This window comes from Thunnus albacares, chromosome 3, assembly GCF_914725855.1.
Source record: "Thunnus albacares chromosome 3, fThuAlb1.1, whole genome shotgun sequence".
NCBI lineage: Eukaryota > Metazoa > Chordata > Actinopteri > Scombriformes > Scombridae > Thunnus > Thunnus albacares.
In genome coordinates this window covers 18,619,979-18,639,323 of record NC_058108.1, presented here as the reverse complement: position 1 = coordinate 18,639,323, position 19,345 = coordinate 18,619,979, and the positions used below count along the sequence as shown (strand labels likewise).

The window sequence follows — 19,345 nt, the reverse complement described above, 5'->3', positions numbered from 1 at the left end:
GAACTGAACCATGGATTTGGAGAATTGTTATACCTCTAACCAATAGTGGTATTTATGAATCTTAACCGTAGCCATGCCTAGTGTTAGAGACTAACTAACGTGCCGTTTTCTCATGACATGGCTTGCCATTGTACCCCTTTCTCTAGTGTTTTAAGCGCCTCTTTCATGGTGACTTGACTTGTGACTTAATTGACTTGTCTTGCTTGACGTTTAGCAGTGACTTGACTTGGCTTACTTGAGTCTAAATACAGTGACTTAGGACTTGCTTGAGCCTTTAAGGTTAAGACTTGAGACTTGATTGTGACTTGCACATGTGTAACTCCCACTTGTGATATTTGTGAACATGAACTACTTCCTCCCAAAGCCACAAACCAGAGATGTGAGACTCAAATTTCTGATGCCATCCGGAATAAAGTCTGGAGCTGCTTCATAGACAATGAATGTGAAACTAATTTCGTAGTAATTTTTAAATACCCAAATAAGCTTTATTCTATAGTGACCTTTCATATCTGAAAAAGAAAATGTACCTGTATACTAGGGTTGGGCGATGTCTACAGAATTGGCATATTGAAATATTGTGATGGACAATGATATCGGGTGGGATAAATTACTGCATTTTGCTGTCATTTATGGTTGCACTAAGTTTCTCTCCTCTTGTCTGTTTCACCACAGGTGGCGATCCTTGCATGTGTGAGTGTGTGTCCTCTGAGCGGAGCAGAGGAGAGACAGTGAACCACGTGAAGTACTCGAGTTGATGACAACTACAGTCGTTGCATTATTGTAAGTGCAATAAAAGCTCCGTGAGTAAAAAGCCAATAAGAGTAATTTAATCCACGCAAAAGATGTACAGACAATGGGGGGGCTTTTAAATCACGATGTTACGATGGTGGAGGCTCAGTGGTTGATGACTGTCAGCCATTGGCGATGGACGATGGCATTGCCCATCAGCCCAACCCTACTGTATACTCAGAACATCCCCCTGAGTGTTCTCAGTGTCATCTTTAACATCTTTCTCAATTCATTGTTTTTGGAAAAGCTCCAGACATTAACAGATGACATCACAAATTTTGATTTTAGAAAAATAATTTTTGGATTTGGGAGAGATTTGTTTATGTTCACTAACATTTTGAACCATCTTAGAGCATGGGAATAACATGTATGAATTTCTAAATTGGCTGTAGTTTCCCTTTTGCTATAATGCAACATGCAAGACATTGTACTGATAAAATGTACAAAACTGTTTTTGCTTCCATTGATGTCTGTTGAAGTAATCTGAATGAGAAAAAAATAAATACATTCTATTTAAGTATTCTGTTTTAGCTCTTATTGGGTTGATCAGCTTCAGACCCACATAATAATTCAGTATGGCTGTTTATTGGTTCATTAATTCTGAAACTTTAAGGATAACACTGTAAAAATAGTGAATTACTTTGTAAAGCAAGCAGTAAAAGGTAATTTTATGATACATTATTAAACATCTTGAAATCTCATACACCTCAAATGGGGATCTGCATTGAATGGATTGTAAAATGGCAGTAGACAAATGTATATAATGATTCAGTGTTAAAGAAGTTGATATAATGGTACTTTTACATAGACCCTCTGGTTTTTGTACATTCAGAACCCCATACATTAATGTGAAATGTCTGTAGATATATTGGGGAGTTGCTTGCAATTACTGTAAAATAATGTTCATATGAAGTAAACCCCATACATTTATGGGCAAAGCCTGGAGAGCTGCTTGTAATTACTGTCAAATAATGTTTATATAAAGTTAAGCTCATACATTAATGGGGAAATGTATGTAGATATATTGGATAGTTGCTTTAAAATACTATCAAATAATGTTTATATAAACTAAACCTAATACATTAATGAGAAAAGCCCATAAATATATTGGAGAGTTGATTTTAATTACTGTCAAAAAGTGTTTATATAATGTATACCCCATACATTAATGGGAAAAGCCTGTAAATATACTGGAGAGTTGCTTGTAATTACTCTCAAATAATGTTTATATAAAGTAATGATTATTAAAATTATGTTTTTGTAAACTATTATAACATGATCTTATTTTTTGTACAGTATAAAACCAACATTTGCCAGGGATTTACTGTAAATAGACTGGATAATCACATAAAATAAAAGCCTAAAGCTCTCAAGATACCATTAGATACCAATGTCCAAAGTAAATATCCGTATTTTTAAAATAAATCTCTGTAGAATAACTAAATGTTTTTTACTATTATTTAACGGTAAGTGTTTGGCAACATTTGCTGCCAGACTTTTTACCCTTTTTTTATGATTTTTTTTTTTTTTTTACAGTGCAGCACACGGCCCAGTGGAGATGAAAACTCCTGCTGCGGGCTGGAGACTTACCTGGGCCGCAGTTCTTATTCAATGCCCACAATAAGGCGAGAGACCAGCCCCCATGACACCAGCAGTCAAGTCTGATTGTGGCACAGCAGACCATTTACCAATCTGTCTATCCCTCCAGATGTGGGTTAAAAGATGACACATACTGGTTTAATCCACTGATGTTGTAACCTGTTCAGCACGCACAGCACCCCTACTTTAAAAGGAAAGATTGTCTCTCTACCAACGAGGGGATGGTAGAGAGACAAAGACAAAGAGGGAGGCAAAAATCCAGACAAGCTTCTATTTTATTTGTGGGTATGTTTGAACGTGTGGTAACAAATTATTCTCTTGTGGAGCTTAACTGGTTCACACTAATATACCTCTCCTATTAAAATTGGAGCACTGCATCATTTCTTTGTGTGTGTGTGTGTGTGTGTGTGTGTGCGCGCGCGCGCGCGCGTGTGTTTATATGTATGTGTTTGAGTGAAGAGGCAGCCTGGAAAGAGCTGCTTTTCATAGTTCACACCATCGAATAAGAGCGCGGAAGAGGCGGGACTGTCGGTGACCTGGTTAGACGTAAAACAAGCGAGTCTGCTGTCTCCATCTCTTCAGGTTTGGGAAAGCCTCCTTCTCTGGTGGAAGACATAATGTCGGACTGCAGAAGGCAGTGGAACCGGGAGGATGAGCTACCGGTCTACCTGGCGGGGCCCATCACCACCGGGCCGAACCAGCGGAAAACATACGGCATGTTCAGCTCCGTGGAGGGCGCGTTTGAAAGCAAGACCATAGACTTCGATAACTACGCGGTGGGGAGGAAAGGGAGCCGCACCCCGAGAAGCAGGAGCCAGGAGAGGGTTTTAGACACTGGTGACCCCACCGGCAAGATGCCCAGTGAGGCCCGGGAGGAGTCACTGACCAACTCACCCGGGGAGAGAGACGACCGACGCCCCGGTGTTGAGGTCATATATTCATCGGGAAACGAAAGCCCAAATGGGAAGGTAAGAGTGACGGTTCTTGGCTTTCTCTCCCTCTCTATCTGTATGGCTTTTTGGTTGAAATCAGCATGTGCCTGTTTATGAAACAGGCTTCCCTATATAGCTACATGTGTCAATTAAAGTTAAATATTAAGTGAAATGACGAAAAATGCTAAGCCAACAGCTGTCTAAGAACTACTGACCATAGAGAAATAAATAACCATTATATATCGATTAAAAGCATACAGATTTGAATTATTTCTTTTTAAAAAGTAAAAATATTGTGTTTTGTCCTCGTTTTGTAAAAGCGCCTATTTCTCCCCCTCGGGAGTTGTTATTCTGAGACAAATGCCTCAGTCTGCATACATGATGCACTTATGTGCTGCATTGCAGTTTGGCTATTTTGGTTTACGTCTACGTAGCTTTAAGACTCTCCAAAATCATGCAAATGCATAAACACGTCGAGATCATTTTAGTCTGTGGTGCTGAACTGGACAGCGACAGACGTCATCCCTCCCTGTATTGTTATTGTGTTCTCATGTGAGCTGTTTACATGTGTGCGCGTATAGAAGGGGGTGTGAGGGCGCTCGTGTCTACAGAATCTGTATCGGTGCCGTGAACGCCACCAAGCAGACTCTCTCGCAGACTCGCGCACGCACACATGCACGCACGCACGCAAAGTATAGTCACCTGTCCTTCGCTATGCGCGCTCCATGCATCCTGACGCAGCCGTACGGCGGCGGATTCATCGCTCTCTACCTCACACACGCATGCGGAAACAATAACCCACACGCATCGGGGGAGACAAAGGGCACTAGAGCGTAGCGCAGGGCGCCAGAGTCACCGCAACCCGTTTCTGAGTTGACTGCCAGGGGGTAGAGTGACGGAGAGAGTATGTCTGGGACGAGTTACCAGGGGAAGAACAGCATCCCCCATCTGACGGTAAGAGACCCGGCCTGTTCAGCGTTGATCGGAGAAGCTGTCCGCTTGTCTACAAATCCCTGCTGCCAATGCCGGCAGATGGGATTAAATTCTTAGTGAGGCGGCAAAGAGCAGAAGGCCCCTCTACTGTTTCCCCTATAAGCAATGGCACACCCATGACACAGAGGTGGCAATTCTCTCTGTTTGTGTGTCAAATCGAGCGCGTATTCTCGCCTGTGGGTTGGACAGTGTTGTGTAATCTCGCCGCCTGTCAAGGAGATTAACTCTATTTATGTGACGGGCGAACCGGGAATCGCACAGAAAACAATGTCTGGCATAAAACAGCAGAGGTGTGAGACTGGGTTTGTGCAAAGGTGAATCCTTTTTCATCTTTAAAAAATGCATTCTGCAGAAAGCTTTACTTTATCATTCAATGGTAGTGCACCTATTATTAGGTGCGAAATGAAGCCAAATGCAACATACAATCATTATAACTAAGCATTCAATTTCATGGTGTAGACAGAAAATAATGCATTTCACTGGATTTATTATTTTTATTTTTAAGCATTCTTATGGATATAGATGCTGAACAGTCAGCTGCCTTCATCTCCAACCATGGATGATCACAGGTTACCATGGAGACATAACATCCTCCTCATGCTGTTGCCAGGCATCCTCCATGGTGATAGAGGGTGTGGATAATAGTGCCTAGGAAAGAAATTGTGCTTGATTTATTGCTGTGCTTGTAAATATTCAGTATTTGATTGCACTGACAATCTAATCCAATATGCAATTAATGCATTGAAGAGAGGAAGTCGTATAACATTAATATTAGCTGTCATAATATTGCTATAAGGTAATCTAATACATAACTAACTGTGCAATATATCAAAATGTTAGGACTGAATTCAGCCCGCCCCCTGTTCTCTCTCCTCTTCTCTCTGTGTCTCTCCCCTACAGAGTGAAAGGCTATTGATTAAAGGAGGGCGTGTGGTCAATGATGACCAGTCTCTTTACGCAGATGTCTACATAGAAGATGGCCTCATCAAGTGCGTATACAAGATGCTTGTTATGTCAAAGAGTTGCAGAAGCATGAAAATATAGATTTCAGTATTAAGAATATTTTGCAGCCAATAATGATTTTACTTCTATATTCCCTTTATTCCCTTTCCCAACTCTGCATCCTTCACAAACCACTGTCATCCACACCCATGTGTTTTCCTGCACTACATCTTTCCCCATCATCTCTGCACCTCATCGTCTGTGCTTTTCGATTCCCTTTCATCCACCTCTTTATCTTTACATGTATTTTATACTCGGTAGGCAGGTGGGGGAGAATCTGATTGTTCCAGGGGGGGTCACGGTGATCGAGGCTAATGGCCGCATGGTGATACCAGGGGGAATAGATGTCAACACCTGTCTGATGAAGCCTTTCCTGGGCACACAGCCTGTTGATGATTTCCTCCAGGGCACCAAGGCTGCACTTGCTGGGGGCACAACCATGATCAGTGAGTGCATGTAGCATATATGCGCTACAATACTATAACCACATATGCATTCAAGTCGCACTCTTTCCATATTAACCCTTCCCACTTCTCAGTTGACCATGTGACCCCCCAGCCTGGGGACAGCCTGCTGGAGGCGTTTGAGCGCTGGCAGGAGGCTGCAGATAAGAAGGCATCTTGTGACTACTCCCTGCACGTTGACATCCCCGAATGGAATGAGACTGTTAAAGATGAGTTGGAGCTACTGGTGCAAGAGAAAGGTACACCAATCTCTAGTTATTACATTATATCTTAGAGCTTTGGTGATTGCTGTAATTCTTGTTTCAGTGTCTTGTTTGTCCCTGTTTTGGACCCAATGTGCAAAAACAAGAGGGACAGATTTAGAAACAATTTAGCCTAGTGCTGAATCCTCTTATAGTGGAAATCCATTGTTCTCATTGGGCTGCTGTCATGGTGGCAGAGTATAAAATTTGCTTGTAATCTGTTTAAAGTAAAAAATCACTTTTCTTTTGGGTCCAGCTACAAAACAGTTCAGAGGCTGAGCCAAGGCAGCTGTTTGAAAGTTGTAATTCTTGGCACAGATGCTCGACATAAACAAGCTCTGCATGCTTTCTGCGATGGATAATTGAAGTTACTCATTTCTACTGTTGTCAGGTATCAACTCCTTCCAACTCTACATGGCTTATAAGGATTTGTACCAGATGACAGACTCACAGGTATATCTCATAATCACTATTTGCAATAATACACTAATACTACACTAATACAGTATGTGTCATTCTGCTCTTTTCATCCCACTTTTAAACTCTTGTTTTGTCATCTCTCCCTTAGCTATATGAGGCTCTCTCCTTCCTGAAGAAGCTAGGTGCTGTGGTGTTAGTTCATGCTGAAAATGGAGACCTGATTGCTCAGGTAAGTGCAACCCAACCCCTCCATTTTTGTCTCGTAGTGGCAACCAGTCTCTTGCACTATCACAACCTGCCTGTGAGCAAGTGTCTGTGAGCTGGCCACAGCTATTTACTGTGGTGATATAATTAAGAATATAAACTATGGATGAACTAAATCCACCACCAGTCTTTTCCCTTTATAGTTCCCTGCGATCTCCACTGCTGTTAAGAGATATTCTAGTTACATAACTCTCTTGCTCTCAGAGAGAAAGGATTAATGCTGCTGCTGCTACTGCAGCTACTGAGGATAGGAAAGGACAGTTTTTTCCTAGGCTGGTCACCATTGCTGTTGACTGTTATTACACTAATGATGATGATGTAATGGTGATTAAGATGGTGCGGTTGAAGGTGCTGATAATGTTGACAGCAGTGATGAAAAGTGGTAGTGGTGATCGTGGAGATGATGGTCCTGATTAGAGGGACAATTATGGTGAAAACCATGATGTATGTGAAGATAAATGAGAGTAATGAATGATAATGGGAGTGCTGATTAATGATAATAATAGACTTGTTAACCTAACTGTAATGGAAATAGGGAGATAGGTGGTAAAAAACAGAGGCATAACCCCCTTGAGAACAAACTGTTAAATAAAAAAGAAAAAGAGGAAACGAGCGGGGGTACAGTGTTCATCCCAGTTTCATTGTGCTCTTAACAGTGCTGTCAGAAGCAGAGCAGTTGAAGCCAGCAAGAGCTGCCCACAGTGTACTGGTATATAGGATTGCAATGCACACTTTATTTTCTTTGATTGAGTCCCATGTGTAGAACATGACTTGACAGGTATGTAATGCTGATGGTGTTATTGCAGTTATTTTCATTTGTGTTTCAGGAACAGAGAAAAATCCTCGGGATGGGAATCACCGGACCTGAAGGCCATCCCCTGAGTCGTCCTGAAGAGGTAATTCAATTTTCATTATCCATTCATCCATCAATTTATTGTCGTATAGGTTTTAACTCCTCTTTACTTCCTCTCAATGCAGCTAGAGGCTGAGGCGGTGTTCCGTGCCATCACCCTCGGTAACCGTGTCAACTGTCCTGTCTACATCACCAAGGTGATGAGTAAGAGTGCAGCCGACACTATTACCCAGGCCCGGCGGAAAGGTCAGCCTCTCTTTCTTGTCACCCCATTTCTAGCTCATGCTCATCAGGTTCTCAGTATTTCTGTGTGTGCATGATTATGTTTTACTGACTCTTCGACTTTTCACAGCTTTTCACAGTCTGAACTGAAATGTCCTACTATCGTCATGTTCAGGTTCTGTGGTTTTTGGGGAGCCAATTACAGCCAGCCTGGCCACTGATGGTTCTCACTATTGGAGCAAGAACTGGGCCAAAGCAGCGGCTTATGTGACCTCTCCACCTTTGAGTCCTGACCCCACAACCCCAGACCATCTCAACACACTTCTGTCCTGGTATGACTTTTAACCTTTGTGGATGCATATGATGCCAAATGAGTAAATACATTTGGCATCTTAAGTCATCTTAAATGCAAGATTCTAATGTTTTACAGGGTGTGGTTGATAATGTTCTGAGAAGTATTACAAAATATGTAACCCACAGTCTATTTCATGAACACTGCAACATTTTCATATTCGTGCAGAGTGAAGACAGATGAAAATCTTAATTTAGCTTTGACCTCTGCACAATGTGAAATTTAAATCAGTTGGATGACACCAAAGGAGACACCTGCAAGGATCTAATCCTCATTGTTTGGCCCCTTAGTTATTAGTTTGGTATTCATACCACAAACAACCGCTAATATAATGCACCATGTCAAACTCATTTTAGTGAAAAAGTAAAACAGATGGAGAGAAGATGAAAGTGTATGCATAAAGAGAAGAGGGGCAGGGAGACTAGATAATTGATAAAGGGCTACAAACTCATTTGGTAGTCACTTTAATCATATATAAGTTACATACATTATTAATAGTAAGTTAAATTGTTATTCATGAGTATCATAGTGCCAGAAGCAATGGATAAAGTGGACCAGATCAGCCCCACTTTAGGTCTCACCTCAAACATACAGAATGCACAGAACTTCCTGCAGTACGCTTTTGACTGTCCCCGATTCCATAAATAGCACAGGAACTAGAATCCTTCTTCATCTGTTGCCTTGGCTACCAAGTACCTCCCTCCTCCTCTTCTTCCTCCTCCTCCTCATCCTCTTCCTCCTCCTCACTCCTCACTCCTCACTCCTCTCTTCTCCTCCACCCTTCATCTGCAACTCCAGCTTCTCAAGGCGGGTCCGTGCTGTCACACCAGTGGTGTGATACTGCTGTTGTCTTTGAGCTTCCGCTGAAGCGACAGGGTGTATTTTTAGGTTCTTTTTCAGAGACACGAACAAAAGAACAACACTTTTTTCTTTACATTTCCATTATTTCCATAATAAGCACAGTTATGGCATTGGGGCAATGATCCCACAGCCTACTATCATGGAGTGATCACTGTAATTAACAAATGAATGAAGGGTCATTTAGATCTAGATGAGAATTATGATAAAGATCACTCCTTATCAGTTGAATTCAGCCTCTTGTATGTATTGAGGTGAGGTGAGTATGTGCTGAAGGCTTTTTGATAATGCAGTCTTTATGTGATATAGTTAAGGCTTCAGGGACTGGTACTACAGCTGCGTTGCATCATTCTGACTGGTTCAGCTGGCTGGCGTGTCTGCCTCAGGCCCTCTACATGACTTGTATTTTAACACACATGCTCAATGAGGACACCTGGTGGCTAATAGTAGGAATGTCTTTCTTGTCCTGTGTTGACCATTATTTCTACAGGAGGGTGTGAATACTGTTTTTAACAGATTGTTGCAGCCAAATATCCTGAAATTAATCATCTGATCACAAAGATTAAGCTGCCTGTATTACATAGTTTAAGATAACAATCTGCAAGGATTGTATAACATTTATCAGGTTAATCACTAGTCTTAAAAGTATGCTTATGTTTTTGTGTTATGGTTTGATGCAGTGGGGACCTACAGGTGGTGGGCAGCGCTCACTGTGCATACAGCATTTCTCAGAAAGCAATTGGTAAAGATGACTTCACTCTGATCCCAGAGGGAACCAATGGAGTAGAGGAGAGAATGGGTTTCGTCTGGGACAAGGCTGTGGTGAGCACTAAGAATATGTGCGTGTGTCCTGTGTGTAGCTGTGAGTGTACTCTTTATATTTATACTCTCTTCATGTTAGCCTGATGGTTTTGTCTACCATGCTAAACACCCACTTCTCTGTTTGTCAGGCCATGGGGAAGATGGATGAGAACCAGTTTGTGGCAGTGACATCTACCAACGCTGCAAAAATCTTCAACCTATACCCACGCAAGGGCCGGATAGCAGTGGGCTCTGATGCTGACATTGTCATCTGGGACCCTGAGAACATCAAAACCATCACTTCCAAACTCCAGCAGTCGGTGAGGACAAAGGGAAATAGGGTTGGGGGAAGATAGAACAGTAAGGATTGGTAAACTGTTAACGAGAACAGAAAGACTAACAAACAAATAAATAAACTAATCTTCTAATACTGCATCTGTTGTTGAGGGAACAGAAGCACATTAAAGACAGGGGGGCAGTAGAAAGGCTGCAGGAAAAGGGTTTCATATGCAGAGAGTGAAATAGGATAAAAATCAAGTGAAAAATCACAAGAGGTGAAGAGAAATCTGAAATGTACCTTTAAGTTGGAGTGATATTCAGTCAAGCCTGGCATTATTGTGCGCAGTATGATGCAATACTGCAGGGGTGTGGTGGAACCAGAATAATACATGACATGCACATACAAAAACACTGGTCATTAATATTGCGGTATGCGGTATATTAAAGAAAGCTGAAATGTTATTTGACAAGAGAATATGAGATTTATCTTTAAAGGAGCAGTTTACCCAAAATACAAAAAATATTAATTTTCTCATTTACCTGAAGTGATATGTAGCAGATATTTTGGGATTTCTTTTTGCTTAGGTTTGAGGTTTGCTCTGGTCTGACATTTCTACTACCACCCTAAAGCAATGTTTTTGTTTTTTTGAATTGCAAAAAAGACATGGAATCCATTTCAAATGACACTCAAAAAGAATACATTTCTACTAAAGAAAGCAGCTCCAGTGAAAGAAGTTTACTATGAAGACAGCAGATTATCGGGACACTTTCGTTTAATACTTTTAGCACTCTATTCACCCCCTTGTGTATTGAGACAGATATCTAAAAACCTGGACAAATAAAACCAAAACTATCTGCATGGCTTGATGCCTATACAGGTAAGTGAAAAAATATGAAGGTTTTCTTTGTGGCTGTGATTTTTTACTATTTAAATATCCCTTAAATTTCAAGACACAAAATGATGCATATAGACTTAGGAGAATGGCCTCAGAACGATCAAAATTTGCTTTGATCGTTGTGAGACAATACAGAGATAATACAGAAGATATTAGACAGTGGTTAATGTATTCAGTCCACTCTGCCACTCTCAAAGACCCTAATCCAGACTCGTGCCGGCTTTAGGTTATAATCCGCCTTCACCCCTCACCCATTCTGTGCTACCATCTCTCTACCCATCCCCCTGTATTCACATTGTCACTCCTTTCTATATGCCCCGAGCCTCTCACTTATTCATCCCCCATCTCTTCAACTGCTGCATTTTCCTGCATCTATTATGCTTTCTGATACAATGCTTTGCTGAAATAGCACAGTGGGCTCAGACAGTATAGGGTATCACTTTTCTAAATTGTGGGGGAAGATGTGAGAGCTCTCTTTTGTCCTCCTGCTTGACTCCCTCTTTTTCATCCCTCTCCACACAGGCTTCAGAATACAACATCTTTGAGGGCCTGGAGTGCCGTGGGGGACCAGTGCTGGTGTTGAGTCAAGGTCGGGTGGTATATGAGGAAGGAAAGCTGCAGGCACAGCAGGGTACTGGTCGATTTATTCCCCGCAAGCCCTTCCCAGACTATGCTTACCAGCGCATTAAGTTCAGGAACCAGGTACAGTACATGAACGGTTTTAAACACATTTCTAAAGCAGTGTTAGAAATATGACATTTAAAAATATCTGCCCTTGAAAGATCCAGTGTTAAGTTACCAATCATTGCACTGTTGCTTTTCTCAACTGTCTTCAAAAATATTAGACAAAACCCAGACTTCCATGTCTAAATATTTGTCAGTTTATTTGGTTTGGTCGGTTATGGAGAAAGGCATTGAATGCCTGACATAAGGAATATGAGAAAATAGGAATTAAATAACTAGAAAAGTGAATCATATAGATATTTAACAAACATTTCGCCAGGAAGCAGACAAGCTTAAAAGATTTATAGATACCCAAAAATCAAAGTTGCCACGCTCTTTCTTTGTGTGCATTGTTATGGTAGGGAAACTGTAGAATGCAGTTTCACTTTTTGTTAGAAACTAAAAGATAACTATACATCACTTATATCTATAAATTATGAAAACAATGTATACGCCAACATTTAATCACACAAGTAATATGTTTGTGTTTTACCATGCTATCCACCTATGCTGGTAATTTAAAAATGTATATTTCACAGCAAATCCTAATTTCCACAGTTATAGATTCCAGCAAAACAAATAAGCCGGGTTATCCTGTATTATGGTCACTAGTGGGTTACGAACCATTTTGTTGTTTGAGAATGACAAATAAGTTTGCTTGTTGTGTGTTTCTGTGTGTTTTATGTTCAGGTTAAGGGCAAGCAAGGTGTTATTCGTGGGATGTATGATGGGCCTGTGTATGATGTCATTCCTACACCCAAATACATCACACCTGCGCCGTCGGCCAAAACATCACCCACCTCTCACCAGCCACCACCAATACGCAATCTTCACCAGTCCAACTTCAGCCTATCAGGTAACAGAGATAATATATTTTGTATAAGTTTTAAAATCCATTGAATCCTTTGAAGCTTTTAGTATGTTAAATGAAACATAAATAACCAGATGTGTTACATGTATATTGGAAAAATTTTATATCTAGTATTTGAAGTAATTTTTGCATAATTTTGCCTTTGTTTCACAGGGGCACAGACTGATGACAACGTCCCTCGTCGATCTGGTCACCGTATTGTAGCACCCCCTGGTGGTCGCTCTAACATCACCAGCCTTGGTTGAACACTTGACACTTCTGCCCAAAGTGTGGTTGTTGTGGGGTTTCACCTCTTGAGTGTGTGTGAGTGTATGTGTATGACTGAGAGTGTGAGCACACTGGCATGGATGAATACCTTTGCATTTTTTGGTACAATGGTGACATGCTCTTTATAGACCATTGCGATTTTATCAGTTTGCCTTGAGTCCATGCTCACTGAGAAGAAGCACATTTATACTTAAATGTACAAGAAGAGTGTGATTTACTATCAGAACAAGTCAAACCCACAGACTCATGATCGGGCCACTCACTCACACACATACACACACACGCATGCACACACACAGATCTGGTGTTGGACCCCCTCCAAGCACCCAAATATAACCCCAGTGTTATGTCATAATGTTGTTATCTCCTTCTCCATGAGCATGATTTCCTCCTTACTCTTCCTCACACCCCACGTGTTACTATATGAGTCTGCTCAGACATGGTGCTCCTCTCCACCCATGTGGTGGACAGCTGTAGAAATAACAGGTTCCTCCTGCATCTGGTATTCAACATCTTTGCAATATTTGTTTCAATGTGGCTCCAGTGGATCAGTTATACATATTGCATGGACACATCTTTAGGTGTTACACTACTTGTGGTTTATTGTTACAATGGAGGAACACTTAAATTGTATTCGAGGCACACTAGTATTCAACAGCACAAACATATTCTTATATAAATGTTTGCTTTGAAAACATATTCACTGTGGATAGAGCCACCTGTTACCATGTTCAAAAACATATTATTTTTTACACATTACTGTGAACTTCAATAAAAGCAATGCAACTTCCTCTCCACCATTAGATACTATATGCAAACGTGTCAATATAAAGTGTGAAACAACTAAAGTAGATGAGCAGTTGAAACAAACACAGAAACAGCTGTTGGCTGCAAAATGAATTCCTAGATCGCTCTACCTGCATAACAGAATTTCACAGTGAAGAATTTATGATGTGTGTAATAGTTTTTTGCCAATCACTCATGCCAGAAATAGATCTTTGTTGTGATGTCATGCTCAACCCACTGCTGTAAAAGGGCTTCAGCTGCTCTTTGAAACTTTGCTGAAAATCGTTTAAAACTGTTTTTATTTGATTTGATTGATTCGGGGTGTTTTCTTGGTAAATGTAATGTTTCTATGCCGCTCTGTTTTTGTTGCTGTTGTCTGGTGTCTCCAATGGAACCACTAATGATCAATAAAGACTTGACTGTTGTCAAAAATAATGGTACGGCAACCATTTTTGAGAGTTTTAAAAAAAAAAAGAAAAAGAAAGTGTGGCTCTGATCTTTGCCTTTGTCTGCTGAATTTGTCTCGCTCAGATAAATTGTGCCAATAAATTCTGTCAGGTTGAATTGCAGGTGCTTCAGTTATGGCTTTAACACATAGCCTCTGAGACACACAATGCCTAAGGGAACTTTAACACAACCATACAAGGGAGATACGGATGGTAACCTCAATTCAATTCCACTCCAGTTAAGAATGGAATTGTTTTCTCTTAGTGCCAGAGGGAACGTTGAACTGAGAAAGAGTTTGACATGGAAAATGTGATTTGAATACCAATACTAAAAGAACAACAAAAAACTAAGGCTTACACCAATACCTTACATATTTTAAATATTATGATGAATACATATTTTTTATCAATCCTTTTTTATGGTAAAAGTGTAATCAGGCAATTTGAAGGTCAGGGATCTACCTTGACACCGGGAATAGATTCTTACAGAGAAAAAAGTGTTAAATACCTTGAAAAGTTTGTGATGACAGTGAGGATAAAAGAGTGAACCTACAGAGTGTCTGTGCAATTTCCATATCAGAGCAAGTTGATAGACACATGCACATTAAACCAATATGTGAGAAAAAAAGGATAGCTTAAAGTCTTCTGCCACCATCAAACTCTTCCTTTAACTTTAAACTTTGGTCCATGACAATGCATCTTAAAAATGTAAATTTCCATCCAGTTTGTTCTGGAGGTTCATGGTCCTGAGAAAATGAATCCTAATGTTTTTGACCAACTGACCTTTACTCTAGGTCCACCATCAAGCCAAAATGGTGTGCACAAGATATATCAAAATCTCACAAATTGCCATGAGTGTTATGAAAATTGCAGCCTCTAAATGCCATTAGTAAAACTACTATAACAAGACTTATACAACTAAACTTTTCATCTTGTTGTATACTGCAGTTGTCAACTTGTTATCGAGCTTAAAAATGCTTTCACCTCCAATGTGTAACAACACTGTATATAATGAATTATGCTATATCTGTAGTATTATATATACCCATCTGTGGTCCCAGAGGAGTTTTTTCTTTTATTATCGTCCTCAACAATAACAGCTAATTTACTTCACTTAGTTTTCACATTTCATTGGGCAGAGATGGGCATCATTTGCTCTAAACTGTTTTCTCAGAGGAAAATTCTTTGGTTTATGAGTTTGTTCCAAATTGGTGTTTTTTATTTACACTGCACATGCAACAGTTGTATAAATATGTGAGAAGTGTTACATCAAAATGCTCTTTTGTTAACTGCAACAATGTAAATGTCAGCATAGTAATGTGGGAGCACATGTGATCTTCCCAGTGAAAGCTCTTTGCAACTACAACTTCAGATATTTTTCATTTAATACATGCGGATGATGAAAATGAACATTTTCTGGCTTCTACTACAGATGAACTGATTCCAGGCAACATCACCTTCACAGAGACCAACAGAGACCCACATGCTGCTGCCGCCGCCATCTGCTCTGGGACCAAACCAAAGGGATGTAATATTGAGCTTGTGAGACTAAAAATGTAAGTTTACCATTCTCTGCAGCAGGTCATGAAATCACAAAAATTGAAAACATTGTCTATATGTGCAGGGTGCACAGTTGAATAGGTGCCATAACTACGTAGAGACTTTCTATCCCTTGAAAGGAGCTGGCTGCTGTTTGGGAACAACAGAGATTCGACTGCATCCAGGCAAATTACTGAGCCAGCTGTGCTGTTCTTCTACCACTGACGGTCCCTCAGGTACCTGTTGTGCATACCTGAAAAGTGTATCCATCTATTGTGCAATTAACAAAAAATGTGCTATTTTTCTTCCGAATGCAACCCCATTGTAAATGATATCCAATTAATAACTAACAAAAAGGTTTAAGTATTCTTGATGTCTATTGACTTACAATAGATATTGGATGGAAGCAGCAGTAGGATAGCAAATTTAATGTATTTGATAGTCATTTCTAGGGAGTATAACACGGATCATTAATCTCTCTCTGTTATCAATACATTTCTAATTAATATTAGGGATGAAACACAATATTTAAAATTTAACAACAAGGCACAATTGATATTGGTTACAAGTCGATAACACTGATAATGCCTTTATTATGAATATCATCATATTATCTCCTAAGTGTGGCACTGTAGATTGATGTTTAGGTTTTCTTTGTCTTAACATCATTCCCCATTAAGCTTTGCTGTATTTGACCTAATTGACTCAATAACCCTTTTCTACATGATTATACAAATTTATCTTTTTATTTAATGATATTCTTATTTACAGATATGTTCAATAGCATATGCTATGAATCTAACAAATGAAACCTACAGAGGAAACTCTCACATACACTGCTTGATATTCAGCCTGTAACACTCCCATTTGTCCAGCTGGTGTCCATGTTGAGCTTTGTTACAAGGTCAACCTTGTTAATGAGTCAGGCTTATACAGATGTAGATTCATGTGGAGTTTACAAAATGTATTGTCCCCTTTGTCCCAGCCAAGGCAAACTTGGGACTTTACATAAGATGGTGAGATTTGCTACCAGTATTCCCTGCCCTCAGGAACAGCAAGATTTGATTAAACTGATTAGACGAAGGAGAACTATATTTTTCTTAGTAATTACAATCTATCGTCAGTCTATCTAAAACCTACCTTCAAAGCACTACTTTCACAGCTGGAAGCTGTCAATTCTCCCTATTACCAATTATCCACACACAAACTGAAACTTTCTCTATAAGTAGTTTAAGCATACAGCAGCAGAGGAGCTGTGCACTCATTGGGAACCAGAGTGGGTCTTGAACCAGGAGTCAACTACAGGCCAATCAGCAGATGAAACACACCTCTGCAATCACTTGAAACAGTAAATCACATGTCACCACCTGCAGGTCATCAATGCAAAGACACACACAGACGCACACGCATATGCACACGCACACCCACCCACCCACCCACACACACCACACACACACACACACACACACACACACACACACACACACACACACACCATACATGCCTGTGTGGGAACTGGGCAATACCATAAAGAATGTTATAAATATATAAAAATATATATAAATATAAAAATAACCATATATATTTATATATCATTTTTAAAAAACAACACTCCTCCATGGATTTGCCCAATCTGAAATCTCATGGCTTCTTTATCCTCATGCTGAATATACAGACAACCTAAACACAACCTAACACTTGATGATAGTGGCTACTCTGTCTCATGCACAACTATCATCAATATTATCATCAATATATTGTGAAAGAGCAGGGTTAATTGAGACTGTAAAGTCCTCACTTATTAAAAATTATGTGACTTCCAAACAAGTATATTCAATGTATTTGGGGAATTAATGGTGTAAAAAAACAAGCTATAACAGGTAATCTTTGAGATAGAATCTTTTATAGTTATCACCTCTTTTCACCCCATGAATTATTATGAAGATGTAGATAACTCAGTTTTTATTGGAATGTTTTCACTGCATGTAGGTACAGGCTGATACATACATATCCTGCCAAAGGATATGCTTTTACACAAAATCATGTTGTATATGTGTTATTTCCTTCTATTCTACTAAGGATACTGATAGCATGGATTTGATGAGTTCAGGCTGATGTGACCATGAAAAGATGAAGAGACATAAATGACAGCCTATGGAGGAACACAGGGAGGATCAAATCTCACATCAGCTGCCTGCCATATCAGCAAGGAAGAATGTTTACAGCTCTGCTGCAAGGCTTTTCCTGAACAGAGGAACACAGCACCCTGACAGAATTTATCACATCTCTGACTCTTTATGCTCAGCTGTAGTGATGTTGAGTGTTTCTTTGGTGTTGGAGGGGTTGCAACACCCGTCTATAGATGTTAACTGACTGGACATCAGAAAAAGATTTCTTCCTGACATGAGAAGCACAAATGAGTAAGATAGGGAAATTTCAACATATTATACGATTATGTCCATTCACTTTGAAGCCGTGAGCCCAAGGTTCTCTGTCAGTGCATGTAAAGGCAATTCAAAGGCATTTCACTTCAGCTCACTTTCAGTCAGAAAAGGAGTCTGCTTAAGCCCCTGAAAGCATTTGACAACTCCAAAGACCATTTGATATACTGGACAGTGTGCGAGGAGGTTAACATTCTGGGGTTTACTTCACCAGGCACCTCCCTCTTAACATTTTCCTCTATCTTTATAAAATCAATAAAATACACATCCACTGGGTCTATCCCTGGAATTTAATTAAGAGTTCAAAGAAACTGGTATCCTTTTTTTGCAGTGCAGACAAGTCCTTGTCCATTTATCTGCTGAAACAATGTGATTTATTTACAAAGGCTTTTATGGTCACCACTTATTTGAGATGAGCTACGATGAAGAGGTTGATTGATATGATACCTGATGCTTTTGATGTTTCAAAGAAGGTTGCTAATACCTTTTACTGTGTGGTTTAATGATTTTCCTTTTATGTGTGTTTTTATGACTTTATTGCAGGCAGCAGAACAATTGATCCTTTGGGATGGTAATGTCTAGACTGTTCTTTCCTGACAACATAAAATTGTGGTAGGTGATTCATAATTTTTAGCTAAAAAAAACAACAGACTTTCATAGGATGTGACACATGCTGGCATTTCAATACACTGTAATTGATTATACTAATTGCAGATAATGAGGATACTAAATTCAATGGCCTCCAGAATCCCTGAATTGACATTTCAACTAAACTCCAATACAATGTAAGATTGCTGTAAGCCATCACAGTAGAAAAATGACTCCAGTCCTTTCCTCAAACAGCATAATTCATTCAATCTGTGATGTGAATATTAAGTTGTAATTGTTTGAAAAATCGAATTAGTAGTCTGCAATGGAACGGCATTATGTGATGGGCTTGTGATCAGTGCAAGGTGCAGATTAACACTTGGCCTGTAAAAATGATGAAAAATAGAGTAGATGTAGCAATTTGGTTGCTGATGCTGAAGATAATAGACAAACATTAAACTGTTTGATTTGTTGCTGCTATTTGTACTGGTGGTTTTGCTGTACATGAAATGAATGATTACCTACTGAAATAGACTGGAAAGCCTTTCAAATCTTCATCTTATCCATGAATGACTAGCACACACACTGTAGCAACATCCAACCATTGAAACAAGACATAACGCTTTTTTCTCTGATTTACACTTCTCAATTACACCTACGATAATCTACCTAATATTCATCTTTATATCTGATATTCCATAAAATGTGAACAATGAAG

The 19,345-nt window shown here is 39.8% G+C and overlaps 1 protein-coding gene across 3 annotated transcripts; it reads left to right on the top strand.

Annotated features, from left to right (window-relative positions):
- Positions 1 to 741: 741 nt before the first annotated feature.
- crmp1 (collapsin response mediator protein 1) lies at positions 742 to 14,048 on the top strand. 3 transcript variants are annotated; one of them, XM_044346779.1, is made up of 16 exons: positions 742 to 780; positions 2,326 to 2,499; positions 2,971 to 3,356; positions 5,214 to 5,302; positions 5,577 to 5,761; positions 5,854 to 6,018; positions 6,413 to 6,474; positions 6,590 to 6,670; positions 7,533 to 7,601; positions 7,684 to 7,804; positions 7,956 to 8,112; positions 9,671 to 9,812; positions 9,941 to 10,111; positions 11,489 to 11,668; positions 12,380 to 12,545; positions 12,714 to 14,048. In XM_044346779.1, exons 3-16 carry the CDS (start codon positions 3,006 to 3,008, stop codon positions 12,803 to 12,805), a joined length of 2,031 nt encoding a protein of 676 aa, XP_044202714.1. In that variant the 5' UTR covers positions 742 to 780; positions 2,326 to 2,499; positions 2,971 to 3,005; the 3' UTR covers positions 12,806 to 14,048. The 3 variants fall into 3 exon arrangements, with proteins under 3 accessions (XP_044202714.1, XP_044202713.1, XP_044202715.1); XM_044346778.1 differs by having other exon boundaries at positions 2,326 to 2,673; XM_044346780.1 differs by lacking the exons at positions 742 to 780; positions 2,326 to 2,499; positions 2,971 to 3,356 and adding an exon at positions 3,400 to 4,274.
- The last annotated feature ends 5,297 nt before the right edge of the window (positions 14,049 to 19,345 follow it).